The sequence below is a fragment of the Brienomyrus brachyistius genome, chromosome 15, assembly GCF_023856365.1.
Source record: "Brienomyrus brachyistius isolate T26 chromosome 15, BBRACH_0.4, whole genome shotgun sequence".
Classification (NCBI taxonomy): domain Eukaryota; kingdom Metazoa; phylum Chordata; class Actinopteri; order Osteoglossiformes; family Mormyridae; genus Brienomyrus; species Brienomyrus brachyistius.
Window position 1 is genome coordinate 10290222 of NC_064547.1, and position 18621 is coordinate 10308842.

Below are 18621 nucleotides of genomic sequence, written 5' to 3' on the forward strand. Positions count from 1 at the left end.
CCAGCAGCTCTGTAGCATGTTTACTGCTGGCTGGCACTCTCCTGCAATCTATGTTGTCTTCTCTGTTCTCGAATTTCATCGTGTCTCACCTGTCTGGAGTTAGTCATTTACATAGAACCTCACCAAGACACGGAAGGAGTTTTTAGATTTGGACCACCATCGTACTCTTTTTAACAAATCAAGAATAATAGTCAAAGTGCATTCCCATGACAAGAACGACCTTTAGAAATATGAAGAAGATGAGAAACAGGTTTATGATACACTTGCACGAAAGGAACCGACGGCCTGGTACAGACTCATGTGGCAAAAGGGAAAGATGTTACAGAAATGATGAAGGGCGCTAAAGGCATTTCCCTCAGGGTGAAAAAAATGCAAAGGCTTGAAAGGGATGCAAGAGTAAAGAGATTTCTACAATGCAAATCACAAGCAGATGTCCAAAGTGTCCGATTGGTCCCTTTAGAAAATGGAGTTAGTTGAAAAAAGAAGGGAGAAGGTTTGCTGGTTTTTTTTTTCTCCACGGGTCAGAACTTACTATCAATCCGTTTGAGTGCTGTTGTTCGTTACTTTGATCCTTAAAATTTTGAGAAGAAAGCATTATTTGAAGAAATGATAGCGAAACAAATCTAAATATCTGGCTGGAAGGGCGGGGGGGGCGGGGTCATTTTAACTGTGTACATCTCATTTCAAGCACTAGCATTATTTTAGAATTCAGACAATGTTCGTGTAAAAAAAAAAAAAAAAAAAAAATTACATTATATCAATGAACAATAATAGCAGTATGTTAAACCTCTGGGTTTTGTGTGGGAAGCTGATAAAATGTCAGAATGGGTTATGGGGGAAAATAATAGGAGCTGAATTAACACACAGAGCACTCAGACTAGCGTATCCCCTGCATACAAAGACAGACGTAAGCCAACATAAGTCAAGTACACAGATATTTGATTGAATAGAAAGTGTTACCTTGGCGATTTGTAGCAACACAATACAATGCTTGATAGATTCTACCATACTCTGGGGGGAAAATAATAACAAAAAACACAGTAAATAAGTGTTCATGTAAAAAAATAACCCTAACCAACAGAAACTGCAGCAAAGTTATAAAAGACGATCATACTCACACAGGTAGTTCCTTTAAGATTTTCGATTTTCTGTAAAGGGAACAAATACATAAGTAAATAAAAGGGCCCGGGTGTTCAACTGACAGTATCATCTTCAAACTTAAGACTATTTATCAGTGTATGTGTATGATGGTGCCCTTGAGTGACCAGACAGAGTATAACGTCTCTTCATTTAAACAAGCCACAAGCCCATGAACATATTACAGTACACGGGTACATTTCCTGCTCTGAACACAGAGTGAAACAGCGTTTTGCACGAGTAAGCAACAAAAAAGCATGACCTCTGCATTTACAACTTACTCTGCGTGACTCATCTTCTTTGCAGTCTCTGATTTTTTCATCGAAAAGCTGCGAAACCAAAAGTAAATAAGGCTTAGGTGGAGGGCAAGCGAACAAGCGCTGCAAACCAGAATAAAAAATGACGAGGGGCGTCTGCACTCATGGTCCAAAAAAGAACAAAAGTAACCAATAATACAAGCCTGTAGCTATATACAAACGAAAAAGAACAAACAATGAAAGCCTAGGTTTGCTTTTGCAATCCTCCCCTTGCTGTCTGGGTTTATGGTTACTGAACAAAAGCAACAGGTCTGTCTTAGCTGGCCTCTAATAGGCCTTACCATTTAATAAGCAATGAAGGCAGCAGGTTGATGGTGACGTTACACATTAACCGCAATAAAATACCCGTACCTTTAGCTGGTCAATCAGAATCTGCAGGTAGGCATCTGCCTCGGCAAGTTTCTTATCGAAATCTTGAACGCTGGGAACAAAGCCTGCCTCTGCCTCCTGAAACACAAAATAAGGAAATGAAACGTTAAAAAATACAAATGAATTAAAGGTTCTCCAGCTCCATGGAGGAGGAGGATATCTGAGCAGGAGGGAAACTGCCCTTTTTCAAAACAACCACCAATGAAATATAGCTGTGTTGATACAAATTAATTCATCCACCCCTGAGCCAATCAACTGTGTTTCCTACAGATTTGTGCTAGTGCAAAGTTTGATTGGACAGTGTTTGCATATAGGCTACTCCCAGGAGCAACACAATCCATCAGTGTTAAGAGAAACATCACAGGACACCTACAGTATATACACCACGGCAGCAGATCAACCACCAGCAAAAGTCATCACCGCCACAGAAGTCCTACATCTGTCGCATGAGTTTTACTTCCTTTTCTCTGTTCTCCTGTTTTTCACACAGGTGTCTATGATATTGTTCTCACTGCTACATCCTCATTGAGTCTTTTAGACCAGCCATGCTAGGAAGGAGGCAATAAGGTCCGTTAAACAACTGAACACATCAAATATCATTGAAGTAAAGCCCTTAGCCTGGCCTTGTTAATCGACAAAGCTGGTATTCTGCAACACAGATACTGCCCGACTTGCATCAAGTCTGGCTTGTGCAAGACGAACTTCATGTGAAATGTTTCTGCAGAGCAAACACACGACCTTTAGCAATCACAGAAAAAGTCCCAGATTGTCAAAGGATGTTGTTCACTACAGGAAGCCCGTGACGGTGGGCCACAGTGAACCTAAAGATACCTGTGAGATGCAGCTTTTGGTTTGATTTTCGTGGCCAGTGTCCTCATCTAGGTCAGCGAGGGTGGGAATTGAAACCCAGTTCCAACTGGTTTTGATTATTACGATGCATTGAAATTGTGCACCTCCAACATAATTGATTCCTCTAACGATTCTTCCGGACTTTCACATGACATCACACGCCATGCCTCGAATCATCATGGAGCGGAACAACTGGTCCAAGGTGTGATTGCATTGCAGTAGGGAAGACGACCATTGTTTAGTCTGTGACCAGTGCAAAGTCGTTTTAACTTGCAAGGGCGGTAACACTAGCAACATGCTTAAACATTTAAGCTCTCAACATGGCATTCAATTCCTAGAATGCCATGTGTTCGAGTCTCAGTGCTCCAGGTCTCCATAGATGAGGCTAACTTTAACTACAGTGACATAACCTACCGGTTAGCTCTAATTACATGCCCACAAAATTATAAACAGTGATAAATTAATATTTAGTTATTTTACTCTGATCAGGAATTGATAAGGGAATTGATAAAGAATCAGACTGAAAAGAAGAATCGATAATGGTATTGACATCAATAATTTCTTATTGATTCCCATTCCTGTAGGTCAGTGTTTCCCAGTGTGGTCCTTGGAGACTCTCAGGCCATCCATGGTTTTTGCTCCCTCCCAGCTCCTAACCAACATGGATTGTCTGGGAGTCCCGAGTACAAGGTCAGGAAACACTAGTCTAGGTGATCTGTTATGACATCTTTCCTGAAGTTACGGATACTGTAGTGAATTCCACAACATATGTTTGAAATTAGTGTAATTCTCGATGGGGAAAGGGTTTCATATGATGGGTGTCAGGAGAAAACCAGGCTCCTAAATCTCATCTGCTTGTAATTTTCCTGAACAAACACCAAAAAAGAAGAAGTGATGAATCATTACCAGTCAAAAGTTTTTGCACACACAGAGATTTTCTACATTTGCATGTTACTCACTTAACATTTACTAAAAAAATACACTCACTATTGTTTTGCTAACAAATAAATGTATAGTATGTTTACCATTTGAGTAATTTTATTAGCAAGAAAACACATCTTTGATTCATTAATGTAACCTCCTCTAGCAATTATAACGACAGAGAGAATTCAAGGCATTTGAGGGACATTAAATATGGCTCTTTCATGGGATGAAACAGTTAGCTAGTACACAACCTGTTAATAGGATGCCAGATATGCACTGTTACATACTCTTTCCATTATATAAAGGAAACCTGTTTAATTTGCCTTATATTTTCATTTACAGTTGTCTACTCAACTTTCCAAAGCTTAACAAGAATAAAAAGAATCTGCAGTTTATGAAATAAACGGAAAAGTGGTAAAAATCTGTGGCGTGCAAAAGCTTTCGACTGGTAGTGTGTGTTCCATACCACCCCGTCACTGGACACGGGGGAGTCCTAGATGGTAGCGCTGAAAGGTGGGAAACAGTGCTATAAGGGCTGACAACTGGCAGGTCTTCGCCCCACTAGGGATGGGCGGAACTCAACACTGATAGAGATGCTCATTGGCCTGTTTGTCATGTGATCGCCTCGGTCCGGGGACAGAACGAGATCTGCCTTATCTCTCACCCAGCCTCCACACATGCTTTTACCATGTAAGCACTTTTACCAGCATCTGTCAGGTTTTCTACTTAAATATTATACTGAGATAATCAGATAACATCCACTACCATCATGAATGCAGTGCTGATATACTAACTCAGTATGAAAAGCACATTGTGCAAATTTCACTGTAGGTGAAACTTAGTGGAAAGAAGTCCGTCATTAAGCAGAAGGAGCGGTGTTTTTGGTTTAACATTCCCTGAAAGGTCATCACTCCGCAGAGTGTGTGGACCATGACCTAGATGGACCAAAATACTCGACTAGGTTCCTACTCAGTAGGGTGGGAAAGCTTTCTGTATTAAATGGACCTCTGGTCTCAACGCAATTCAATGAAAAAATGCCCGGTGACAACATATTATGTTGCCAAGACATTACAAGGATCAAAGTCTGATTCTTGCCCCCCCAAGCCTCCCCCCACTATATTATATTAGGGTGAACTGGGATCAAAGGTAGGTTGTCACTGCAGGAACACAAACATTTTGTGATCCAGCTGCATAGGTTGGACCAGAAGCCAGAGGACCTGTTGCACAGGTTTAGAAAAGTCCGAACACAATGGAAGGACTTGATGACACAAATCCATAACAGGACTTATGCAACCTCTTACGTTAAGAAGGTTAAGTGGCTACTAATGTTTTAACAATGAGTCCCATTCACCAATTTTCCTTCACATAAGTGATGCTGCGATCCACACAGACCTTAGTACAGTGCACAGCCTGACCAATCACATGCCTCCACAAGCCTTATGTCCAGCATTAACTACGCTACTGTTGGTCAGCACTTTTTGTCATATTGAAGGCACACATTTTTTTGCAAATGAGGGAATTTTGCATGTTTGCTACGGAAAAATAATACATGCACAGTCAATAGCGAAACTTTGGATGATGGCAGTATCCACCCAGTCACACGTCCAGTCTCTGCAGTGATTGTGAGCGTAAACATCACATACAGTCTTGAACTATATAATTTTTCCCTGTTTAAAAAATTTTCCCAAGCCCCATTATATCTACTAGATGGCCATGTGGGTTTTATGAATTCATATTCAACCTACGATATTTTCAATATCTTATGGGTTTTATGGGTTACAATGGGAACATAACCCATTGTAAGTCGAGTAGCATCTGTATTCCAATTCTCTACCTGATAGAGAGTGTGTGTGCAAATATTTACATGGCAAGCCTCGTGAACTATTGACTCTGCACAGGACACGTGTACATACACGGATCAGTTCCGCATAATTCTCCCCTCCACTGCTGAATTTGACTCAGTGTTTAGAAACAGAACTAACCGGGGAAATGTAATTGCGCTGACAGCACCTTAGTTCAATCCTGGCACTATGCAGCGAATTCACTAAAACGACACAGCGAAGCTCGGACCGATAAATCAAGGAGTACATGCTGATGATTCCCGGAATCCCTGCTGCTGCATTTTCATCCCAAACGGCAGCCAGGAATATGGATGCTAACCCATCTTTCTGGAGGATCATAAACATTGGAGGTCTCAGGCAATGTAGTCAGAGGAGCCAGCAGAAAATCTCTGTTCCCCTGACCCCCATCCCACCCCATAATCTGGACCCAGTCTTTAGAAACCAGCACATGACGTCAGTATTTACATTCAACTGTCGTTACCTGGCCGCTTACTGAACGCTGTGTGCAACAATGTTGGTCAAACCCACGAAATGAGTGAGTCACTGTATTTGCGAGAACTCATCCTTCAAGGCCGTAGCCAGTACGTGCTGGAATACCCGACTCGCTAAAGAACGCGTGGCCAGGCAGGAAGCAGCCGGTGCCGGCCGTCTGACTAACTGCACCCCCGAGAACACAGCAGAGATGGGGGGTGGTGGGTTTCAGACCGAGCATGTGACAATTTGTAATAGGAAAAAGGTGTCGGCTTGAGTGAGCAGATGAGGTCCACACGTGGAGCACATGTAAGAGGGACTGCAAACAGCAGCAGCGCCAGCGAAGAGCGGCAGCGAGTGACGGCGTGACACACGACAGACTGACAGCGTAACCGGCGGAAAAGCAAATCCTGCAGATACTTGGGGGGGGGGGGGGGGGGCTGACGGACACGTGCATCTCGAGGTCACGGCCACAGTGGGCTGGTCTCCACAAACACACACATCACAGATACACTAACCCCTCCCTGAAAGAGCCTCCTTCCTGCAGTGCATCCTAATACTGCCCACTGACCCCCCCCCCCCCCCCAAAAAAAAAAAAAAACTTCAGTCTGCTTCCTCCTCCATCTTTAACCCAGGGTTTTAAAAAACACCATGACCCACTTAGGCCTCGCAACCCTGACCCCCAGAGACTCCAGGAGCATGGTTATTATAAAACTTCACCGTGTGACTATCCTTGTCGGACAGGGCAGTCCGAAATGTATCCCTAACAACTAACAAACCCCTCCCACCCCCCCCCCCCCCCCCGCCTTACACAGAGAAGCCTGTTTGGCTTTTACTCACCGAAGACCAGGCTTCCAAAACACTTAATGAAGCTCTGATACCTCCACAAGCAGCAGACGGCATCAGCTGAGCGGAGGCCATGCGAGTAAATCCCAGATAAGAGGAAGGAGACTTCCTTACAAGAAAAAAAAAACAGTACAAACTGCAAGCGCACTAAAAGCTCCTCTAATTGGACAAGGCCCCGAGCCAGATGAGTCACACAGGCAGTATTTTCCACTCTGATTCGTCCCAGGTCACATGACCCACTGACTCCACATTAATACAGTAGCTGCAAGTGGGCACATGCCTTCTGACAGTTATTTGCTCGGAGGGTGTGGAGAGGGCAGAGTCTGAGGTAGAGAGGGAGTGAGATTGAGGAAAAAAAGCGATGCGGGGGGGGCGGGGGCATCGCATGGAGGTGTAAAACGATACAGCGGACACTGCGACAGGGAGCAGAAAACACAAACAGGAAGGTGAAGAGATGAAGAAACCTGGCTGGTATATATTTCTTCTCAGATGTCACGGATATATGCCAGAGGGCCTGTTCTTCTGAATGTTCACTCGGCAGCTTAAACCTGATGTCAGCCTGACAGCACGAAGCACCTCTTGTCAGTGCCTACTGAGTAATTTAATTAAATTATCAAATCCTACCTGCCTAAACTCCGTCATTAACTAAGCCTGCAAATGCATCCTGCGTTGGGTTCCGGTTTACCTCTCACACATCATGTAGTATGAGCACTAAAGCTAAATGCTATTTTCTCCCGGTATGGTGGCTTTCCTTGTAGTAACCCAAGTCTGTCACTCTGACTGCTACCAGCTGAGATTGTTTACTTTCCTCATATAAAGCAGCTTTATGGAGATGAGGCGAGCCGAGCCACGGCCAGGTGGGTTGTAACCTGATCGCGATTAGCTCACTAGAAGACCAACTTACCTGCAACTGGAGGGTATGGCGGAGGATGGTCCCCTCTAGAGCGTGGATCCACTTCTCCCTCTCGTCTGCATCACGGGCTGAGGGGACAGGGACCAAGTGAACACACACAGACACACACACGGTCAGGGATCAGTGTGGCAGAAAGCAGGGCAGTGGGGGGGGGGGTGGATTGCTCTCCGCCTCTTGCACAACTGGTTGTGCCAAACCCTTTTTAAATTTATTCATTGTGAGTCCTTAAGGTGGAGGCAGGCAGGCAGGCATGCATTCCAGCACGCGTGTCGCTGGATGGAAATTCAGAGAGGCTGAACCCCACCCTCTCTTGCAAAAGACAAGACAGAGAGCGGACGTTTCCCAACAAACACGTGATGGCAGCGCACACCGGGGGTGGGGGCGAGTCGCGATGGACAGAGGGCAGGAGGAGCACATGGAGGACGCATACCATCAGACCCCGAGCGTTTGTCCCTGCCACATGGCTGACCTCACACGCGATGAGGCTGAGGATCGATACCGCGCTCACCCCCAGCTGCTCTGGATCAATCTGCCGGCTGACCATGGTTGTTCTGTAGCCTGATACCCCCCCCCCCCCAAGATATCTGAATGGCACAAAACCACCAATATCCTCCCCCCAGTCCCACTGAGGGACACGTAAAATGTTTATTAATCATCAGCAAGACGTATTTCAGGCATTTCAGAGCAGTACAGTGATAATGCTCAGCGCACAGCGAGTCACATGGCACTGCAGGGAGCGCTCTGGCTCAGTGGACCTGGCCCGGGACAACGTGCAGAACATGGTGTCACCCACTCGCTGCCAAAAGCAGCATCGACACGCTCCAGCATCACACCCCGGGACCCCCCTCCAGCCAGATTCAGCCTCCAAGGCACACGTCTCTGTGCTGCAGTGACGCAGTAAAGAGCTGCACAAGCTGACTGGACAGGAGCTATTTGTTCCCCATTTGAGGCTGGGGTGGGGGTGTTTTGGGGAGAGAGTACTGCACCATTAACGCAGGAGAGTGTCCTCTGGTCCCATGATAAAATTACCATCCATATAAGCAAGCATAAATAAATGATGCTGAGCTGTGAGTCAATATTTCAGTACGCTGCTGGTATCAAAGGTGCTGACGGAGGGCTTACTGCACGCTGCATGTGCAGCGTTAGCATGCCCGCCTGGGTTAAATGGGGTTTATGAATTCCCCATGGTGTGTGTGTGTGTGTGTCTGTGTGTGTGTGAACCACCATCCTGCCCTGGGTTCAGCGGCTGAAATGCTTGGAAGGATATCCTGTTACATTATACCAAACACAGATCTAGTTAAGCTCATGCAGAAGCTTTTAAATCTGTCAGTTTGCAGACTGTGCTGCAAGGTAGGGGTGTAATCTGCTGCAAATACACAGAGAAAGCACAGCACCATCCCATAGGACAGGCACTCCTCCCCATCCCTGGCTGAGGAAGGCAAAGCGTCATCTGGCCCAGTGCGCAGCTCCGCGGCCAATCTGGCTCACCGCCCGCACTCCCGGGGGGGGGGGGGGGGGGGGGCTGACTGAGCCCTGACTGAGCCCCTTCCCCAGGCCGGCTAACAGCAGATAGCACTGCATCATTTATTTATGCCCTCTTATTGCCAGCTTGCTTTTAACTTGCATGCTTTTACTGCCCCATTGCAGATTATTTACATTGCAGCAGCAGCTCTGCCTCCCACTCCTCCCTGTTCTTAACCCCTCCCTCGCTTTCCCGCATTTTATACAAGCAAGCACGCCATTCGGGGCTGGATAGCCAATATTTAAAAGCAAACAGTGTGTACGAAAAAGCTTCCCTGGACGCTTCTGAGTGTGTCCTAGAACCGCTGCACTCCACCTTCCAGCCAGACGACCCGCTTTACACTGCGACTTGCCATCATGTCTCCGTTTACCTCTGTGTTCATGTAAAACTACAAATTATTTTTCATTAAAATTACTTTAATGACTCTTAATTTTCTTCTGTATTGACTTTGTAATTTCTCATTTGCCTTATACTGCTACGGTTCTACACATTTCTCTGGCACCAATCCACTCTTGTACCAGTTTATTGTTTATTCTGGGAGAAACCCTTCACTGTATTCTCTAAATACACACAGAAATGATACTTAAACTCACACTGCGTTGCTGCGCCGGTGAAGCCAATCAGCAAGCCCACACTTTACAATGAAATAAAAATACTTAAGCACGGATCCATCACTCTCGATCAGGAAAAGTGTCAGCGATGGGAACATGTTTACATACTAAACTGACTCCTGTGGCTTCCTGATCCTGCCCGCTGCCCAAACGGGTGCATTTGCTCTCCCCTCCTGGATATCGAGGCGGCGCCATGGTTGAAAGGCATCTGGCTTGAGTGACACCCCAGCTACCTGCGACACACACTCCGGCGATTTGATGGCAAGTGAATCTGCACCTCTGCATGCGGGGGCACGGTACTCCCAGAAAGGGGTGGGGTCTGCCCATAGCGAAGGAGTTTAAACGCGTCGAGTGATGGCGACAGGTAACGTGAGACGGGCAGGCGCGTCAGATCGGCGACTGAAGTTCAGTGGACACTAAAGCGGGACTTGAGTCGGACGACGAGATAAATCTTACTGATGAATCTACATTGCTGTCCTCCCCTTTTGGTTATGAGCTGTGGGTAATGAACTAAAGAACAAGGTCATGAGTTCAACTGGCCAAAATGAGGTTTCTCCACAGGGTGACTGCGCTCATATCCCCTGACTGGGTGAGCAGTTCAGAGAATGAAAGGGACCTTGAGACAGAGCCGCTGCTCCCTAAGGTCGAGAGGAGCCAGCCGAGGTGGGACAGCCATCTTATAAGGATTCCGGCTCCCAGGGGAGCTGTTCCAGGCACCCTCACCGGGTAGAGGCCCCGGGGAAGACCCAGGACACCCTGGAGGGCTTGTATAACCCAGCCGGTTTTGGAATTCCTAGGGATCCCCCAGAAGAAGCTGGAGTCTGTGTTTAGAGGATTCCTTTACACTAGAGAGCCACTATTCGGCATCACAGTGCAAAGCAGAATGCGGATGTAAATGTGATATGTCACTTAAGGGATGCACAGTGCAAACATAACATCTACAGTACAACACCCGATAGGAGCCTGTCCGCTCTAAACGTGCAACAGTGTAACAGTTTAAATGCCAGCTGCTGGTGCTGCCCCACTAACATTACAGTTACCAGTGCCTCAAGTGTCTCGTTATTCAGCAGCGACAGACCGTGAGGGGTGCCGGTATGCAGAAACACTCGTGGTACTCGGAAGAAAAGAGAGAGAGAGGTGCCAGCGAGTACCAGCGCACTTCTAGCACATGTAACGCTGCCCATGTGATGCTGCAGTAATGTCCTATGAATTTCACAAGCAACACTATACTAACTGTATCTTTCACGTACAAGTAATGCGGTACTATCCAGAGGAACAGGTCCACTGAGGTAGAGAAGGCAGAGCCTACTCTATTTCTGAGATTATACTGCACAAAGTGTAACACTATAGTGATATTACGAATTGCTTTCACATGTAAAGCTATGGTATCATATATGACTTCCACATATCACATATAATTACCACCAAACATGTCATTTACATGCAATTTAATACATACAACTGCAGTAACACCATAACACTGCAGTGACACCGTGAAAGTATAACACATGTACCAAAGTAGCCAGGTAATGGCTTCAAAGATCCTTCACACTCTGCCAGTAAAGGGTCTTATGAATTATGGATGTCTCTCTAAATAGACACGCAGAGCTTGCCTTCTCCTCCCTGGAGCTTTCCTCTCCGGCCTTCTGAAATCCAACCCAAACACATCACTTCCACCACCTCTGCTCTGGGATCAAGCAACCGCACACATCCGGCAGCAGAAACAAAAATACTCAACATCTTGTCAGAGTTTTGCCGAAGGATTGCTGGCAAACACCTGAAGCTCCTGGAAACGATGACCACCAAAGCACATTCACCTGAATGAAAACCACTACTGTATATTCATGCACAGACTCGACTGTCGTTTTTAAAATGACAAGATCTCATCAAAATATAAGCATTAATAAATAATAGATGTGACAATTGCACTTTGCAACTTCAAAGCTCAGAATACAAACTGAAATCAAACAAACGCACTATAATCACTCACCGCAATTAGCAAAGGACCATCTAACCATCTCTTAAAACTCCCCCAGACAATTTAGAGCAAGACATTTAGGTGGAGATACAAACAAGCAAAGTGACATCGACCTGATGCACTGGTGGGCCATCTTCACTGAGGCATCAGAAAAGCACCTAAGCATCCTACAGAGAGGTAAACATCTCGCTGCATGGAACATGCTCTGAGGTCGGGGGTGGGGGGGGGACGCCCAGATTTAAAGGGCCAGTACGCACACGCCGGCCACCTTACCCTTTCTGTTGTAGAGCCACAGCATACAGTGTCGGAACATAGCAATGGATGAGGGCATGGAGAAGGCCGAAAGGATGACCGGAGGCCGGGGGAGAGGATGGAGGCGTGTGGATGGTGCGACAAGAGAGTAGAGAGGAGGTCAGACACCTGGAGTGGGTGGGGTGGGGGGATGCCCCACGGCAGAAGCGTTCTCTCCAGCTGCGGTTACAGCAGGGGGGGGGAGGGAGAGGCAGAAGCCTGGGACCTTCGTGGGCCGTATTCCCGCCGGCTTCAGATGTGCTGATGACGCCGAAAAAATAAAAAGTCCCTGTGGCCCAAGACGCGGTGCTCTGTCAGGGCAGATACCGGAGCACGGAGCCCGGAGCACAGACTGTGCAGTGCGGAGGAGCCAACCCGAGCCTGACTGCTGTGCCGGGGCACCCCAGAAAGATCCCCCCCACCCTTCAGTGCTCTGAAGACAGAGTGCGCGAAAGAGGCAGGGTTGGACAGGCGGAGGGGGTGTGGTGTGTATGAGATGGGGGGAGAGAGAGAGTGAGAGAGAGAGACAGACAGACACATGCAAAATCCACAGCCTGTGCTAATGAAATGACAGATGACTTACAGATGAGGAAAATGACAGTGCGGAGGCAGGGGAGGGGTCAGCGGAGCTGGCGGGGTACGGGCGAGGGACTCACCCTGGAAATGGAAGGTCTTCTGGTCCACGGTGATGGTGAAGGTGCTATCGTCCTCGTCGTCGATGCCAATCACTGCTCCCTGGGACACAGAACGGGGCAGCAAGGCAGAAACGTCTCATTTGCGTTCTCACTCACTCTCCTCCTCTCTCTTTAAGACGTGCGATTTGGCCGGGAGAGAGGGGGAGGGAGAGAGAGGTATCTGGGGAGAAGGGAGGAGCGCAGCAAGGAAAAAAGGAAAAACGGGGAAAAAAAAATAGCAGCAGGAGAAAGGACACGGCAGGAACAGGACGGGGGATTTCAGAGAGCGCCAACACCCTCATTCTGTAAACAACATGCACCATCGCACCCAAGAACACAGACGCTTATTAGGGAAAAAAACTGTCGTCTATGGAAAAAGGGACAGATCTTGTCCTGACAGAAACGGGAGGCCGTCAATGTCACTGCATCTCTATCAGGCCTGGCACCTTCAGACAGACGGAGGCAGGTATCAGAGAGCGCCCTCAACTCCCGAATCCCACATCTGATGCGTTCATGCTTTCGCAACACACATGTAACGTCACTTCAACATCAAACAGTCACATGCTGCATAGCTCCTCTGTTTCAGGGAGTAAAACATTAACAAAACAAAGCAACAACAATCAGAAAGCCAGCATTCAGGGTGACAAACCTGAACACTGCATTATTGTAATAAACACACATGATAGCAGATACCTGAAACCAAACACCTTTTGCAACTAAGCACTTATTTTCTAGGAAAGACACACACAAACACACACACACACACACACACACACACACACACACACACACACACACACACACACACACACACACACACACAGGTCTGTGTAAACAGCCTCTCCCGAAGAGGAAGTTGATTTTGTCAGCAGGTCTCCCTGCCTTGCAGTGCAGATCGCAGCTGGTGCCCCCCCCCCCCACACCTCCAACCGAGCCCACACACGACCTCCTAACACCAACTGCACGACACATTCCCAAAAAGGCCACTCCAGGTGTGACTGGTATAGAAGCAGCGCCTCAGTGCCTCACATGGCTGAATTACTATTCACACAGTCTGTCTGTCCGTCTCTCTCTGGTAAGCTGCAAAATGTGCTGCCTCAGCTGTCCATTTCAAGGACTGACCCACAGGGAGGAGTACGATGTTGCAGATTCCAGTTCAACCAGGAAGACAACTAATTAATTGTTACGGAACATAAGATACATATAAGACACAATCTTGTTTCATTTTCAATGTGCAATAAAACACTGGCATCATGTGTACATTCCTTAAAATTCTACATGTTCTAAAATTGGGATAATTTTGTAAATATAATGCCATCTACTGGTCAAAACCAACTACGATTTTCTGAGAACTACCTATTTCATAAATGAGATGAGTGCAATACATCCTAGAGACAGTAGCAGCACCTAAACCTGTGCCTGAGAGGTGGCAGGATCAGGATGCAGAAATGGGAACCGCTATCATGCCCCTGGGTTAGGAAACTGGCCAGCAACACAAAACATTACAGAAACACGTCCACAGACAAAAGTCACCTGAATCACCTGCAACAATAGAAATAAAACATGTAAAAACAAGACCTTTTAAAACTGGCTGTAGTGCCACAAGAATGATTCTGATGTAAAACTGTCACTTGCAGAATGCATTCCCAAGTCAGCAAAGGGAGTTACACATTAATAATGTGTTCCATTTGAACTCATAACTCGCACATTGAGCTGCAAGTTGGAAATTACAACTGGGACGCCCCCTCAAGCCGTAATTCCAACTTGTGAACTCGGAGGAATCGAGCAAACCCTAAGAATTTAAGCCGTAATTCCAACTTGTGAACTCCTAGGAATCGACCAAACCCTAAGAATTCAAGATGGCTGCGCCCTTTATACTGTTTATCAGCACTTAGGTCTTATTTGTGCCTCATTATATCGATCATACACACAGTACTGTCCAACAACCATCTGTGGAAGGATGGCGCGACACAAAATACCACAAAATGTGTTATCCACTGATATTGCTAACAATGGCTAACAATTAACCGGGCTAGAACTGGGGCCTGTTTCCTAAAGCAGGATTTCTTGCTTAAGCAGACAACCTCTCAGATTTAAGGTCGCCCGGGCTAAATGTAAGTAAACAAAGATAAAGGCCATTTAAATTGGAGTCAATATATATCCGACAAGTTATCCAGGTAAGCAAGAAATCTTGCTTTTGAAACGGGTCCCTGGTACTGCTAAATGGCTTTCCGACTTTATGTACTGGAAGACTTAACGCCAAGCTTTACTGATTCACACGTCTCCTGGCAACATGGGGAAATTCAGGCTACTGGGCCAACAGCGGTACCCCTCGGATATCTGCAAGGTGTGAGGTGCTGCGGTGAGGGTGGCACTCACCCGAAGGCGCACGCAGCCTCTTCTGGAGCCACGCATCATTTTGTCTTTGGACTGGAAAAGAAACGCACAGATCATCAGTGCTTTGCCTGGAGGGAGACTTACATCAGTGTGACTGAACAAACGCCACCGTTATCATTCAGCTGAGCCTCAAAAAAGAGAGTAAAACAAACCGCAGACATTTGTTAAAACATGTACAGAAGAGAAGTAAAATTAAAAGAACAAAAACGCAATAGAAAGAGGAAGTCAAACACAGAACAGAAATATAAATTATGTGAACAGTGCACAAAGCATAGGTCTTACATGTCATCCAAAGAATTCATTCAAAATTAATTATTTGCTGACGTGCAGTTATATTGGCACAGCTGGAACTGAGATGTAAATCTGCCCAGCAAGTGCACAAAAGGAGAGGCTATGTATTAAAATACTATTCAGAGACAGTGTGCAAATGGTAGTATGTCCAGTGTACATGGTAAACAGTGTGCAATGTAAGCAGTATGGAAATGGCAGCATATCTAGTGTTCATGGCAGGCAGTGGGCAAACGGCAGTATATCCAGTGTGCATGGTAAGCAGTGGGCAAACGGCAGTATATCCAGTGTGCATGGTAGGCAGCGGGCAAACGGCAGTATATCCAGTGTGCATGGTAGGCAGCGGGCAAACGGCAGTATATCCAGTGTGCATGGTAGGCAGCGGGCAAACGGCAGTATATCCAGTGTGCATGGTAGGCAGCGGGCAAACGGCAGTACATCCAGTGTGCATGGTAGGCAGCGGGCAAACGGCAGTACATCCAGTGTGCATGGTAGGCAGCGGGCAAACGGCAGTACATCCAGTGTGGATGGTAGGCAGTGGGCAAATCGCAGTATATCCAGTGTGGATGGTAGGCAGTGGGCAAATCACAGTATATCCAGTGTGGATGGTAGGCAGTGGGCAAATCGCAGTATATCCAGAGTGCATGGTACAGATGGTACAGTACAGATGCTCCTCTACTTACGAATGAGTCACGTTCCAAATGGCCGGAATTGATGTGCAGAACAAAATTTGATGTTGCGGACAGGAAATGGGAGCCCAATTAACACAAGTTGGACTTACAGTCCTCTTCATTCGTATGTCTGAAAGTTCGTAAATAGAGGAGCGCCTGTATATTTAGTGTGCATGTTAGGCAGTAGGCAAATGGCAGCATATCTAGTGTGTGAATGGCTGTACATGCAGACATGAAAGTGAACAACAATGTGGGAAGTTGGCACATGATGCGTAAATAATTAACACACAGGTATAAAGTCATTGAGCATGTCCACACCGAGAGATAATTTGTGTTAACAATGATTTGTTTTTTTCCCCCGAGGAAAGAACTGGTGCTATAACTAAATTAGGCTTCAAGCTTATGACCAGATTTCTGTAGAGGAAAAAACAAAACAAGGTCCATTATAAGAGCATGAACATCGTTTTGTGTAGTCGTTTATCTAATACAGGGCTGCGGGGAGCAGAGGACACCCTGGACGGATGCCAGTCCATCGTAGGACACAGAGTCACCCTGTGGGGAAACACCTACTAATCTAACTGCACATTTTTGGACAGTAGGAAGAAACTGGAGTATCAAGAAATAATACACAAAAATGGCACGATGCAGAGCAGGGGGCCCTGCCCAGGAGGGCTATTTAATGGACCACGAACAGCACAATATATCAGTAAATAATAATAAAACGTATTATTAGGCGTGTTTGAAAACTGTTCTTTTTCAATATTACAGTATATTGTTTGTTTCCGTTTTCATCTTTTATGGTTGATATTTTAATTATGGCAGAGTTGACCACCTTTCATTACACTGCAGGTTATAGTCGGTCTGTATACCTCTATGGGACAAATAATAATCCTTGAGTCGTTAAGTAACTGCTTATTTCTAACCGTTTACGATCTCTAAAGCCACATACGGCACAACAGCATTAGCACTTCGGTTAGCCGATTACTAACAAAACTGACCTAAAGCTGGTCATTGAGAAATGCAGCCTTTTAGACAGCGTAAACTCATCATGACTACCAAACAGTATCTGAACGGACAGTGAATATTAAAAAAGACGTCTGATTCCAGTTAAAACGGGATTTTTATATACTGTAAAATACCTTAGTTACACTAATGGTTTTAGAGAGATATAATAAGAAAATAGAGAGAGAGAGAAAATAATTTCACAAAGAAGCAAATTATATATTAAAATAACCCATGTCAGAGTACAGAATCTAGCAGTATTTACTTAAAATATTTATCTGAATACAACTGTGACCGTACGCCGTTATCGAACCGGCACAACAGCGGTGTGACTGAAACAGACGTGTTGTTTGCATTACAGTGCTTGCATGCGCGTTTCAAGTGTATCACGTTACTTAACGGACAGTATGCCATGGCCTATAACTAATATTAAGAAAATCATCCAAAAGGATGTAGCACGACTTATTTCGTTAAGGGTTTCTCTGTCTATAGTTATGAAGCACCCCCGCACCCCATCCCCGACCACCAAAATACTGAACTATGCAAAGTACAGTACAGTACAAACCGGATCTACCAAGTGATGACTGATCTCACAAAACAAAATCCTGCTCATGGTAATAGTTGAAGGGTGGAATACATGCTTACTGTGATTTACAGATGACAAGGTAATATTTTCGTTTACTTCGCTACGCATGTACTTGTATTGCACTGTAAAGTTAAAACATGTTATGTTTGTTCATACTATAAGTCGGACTATAGAAAATCTTCATACACAACGATTTCTGTTTCTAAAGCAAATTTAGAAAGCACAAAACGTATTTTGGGGACAACACCCTTAAACGGGTGCAGGCCAGCAACACGGAGTAGACACGCATTCCCAAGCCTCTCCGACTCCATGCATTTCACCGTTTAACCAACAGGTTCGAGACTGCACTATCATTGGCTAGCCCCTTCGTAGCTCGGGCTCCGATTGGTCGAGAGCGCCTTCAGTAATAATGCCCGCCCTCTCTCCACTACGAGAAATTCCAAACTCCTGGCAACGGGCCTTTTCTTCCGCACTCGGTCTATTCGGAGCTCGCTCTAGCGAAATAGCAACGAAAAATCGAGGCGACTACTGCATAGCCTTTTATAACCCCGCTTTCCCACAGGCGAGAGGCGCGTACCGTGTAGTAGGACAGTAGCCCGGCATTGTAGTCCAGGACGAACCATCGGTACTGCCAGCCTTTCATGACGTTAGTCCATTTACTCAGAGGCCCCTCCATGATGGACGCCATCTTTACACTTGGCTAAGGTGGAAGGGGGCGGAGCGTTTGTGGGGAAAAGGGAGCGGCGCTGCGTCATCACGCACAGCGGACAGGCGTGCTGGCGCGGCAACATCTGTCGGTGGTCTGTGTTCAGTGATGTACGGAGTTGAGAAGATTTCGTTTCAAATCAAATTCAAATCTTATTTGTCACATGCGTCATCATACATAGTACAACCTGCAGTGAAATGCTTATTGCAACTGCTCCACTTTAAATAT

General features: G+C 46.0%; 1 protein-coding gene across 4 annotated transcripts in view; it reads right to left on the reverse strand.

Moving 5' to 3' along the window:
- Positions 1–18416, reverse strand: part of osbpl9 (oxysterol binding protein-like 9) — a 29739-nt gene extending 11323 nt beyond the window's left edge. The window contains exons 1-9 of one of the 4 annotated variants that reach the window (XM_048977255.1): positions 18265–18416; positions 15123–15173; positions 12726–12804; positions 7659–7735; positions 1806–1901; positions 1419–1466; positions 1119–1148; positions 961–1011; positions 533–571 (exon numbers count right to left, since the gene is read on the reverse strand). In XM_048977255.1, the coding sequence (XP_048833212.1) occupies positions 533–571; positions 961–1011; positions 1119–1148; positions 1419–1466; positions 1806–1901; positions 7659–7735; positions 12726–12804; positions 15123–15173; positions 18265–18375 (582 nt within the window). In that variant the 5' untranslated portion in view covers positions 18376–18416. Of the gene's footprint in view, positions 1–532; positions 572–960; positions 1012–1118; positions 1149–1418; positions 1467–1805; positions 1902–6748; positions 6895–7658; positions 7736–11790; positions 11981–12725; positions 12805–15122; positions 15174–18264 lie in introns of those variants that run through there. The other 3 variants (XM_048977256.1, XM_048977257.1, XM_048977258.1) reach the window with 3 other exon arrangements.
- Positions 18417–18621: the final 205 nt, after the last annotated feature.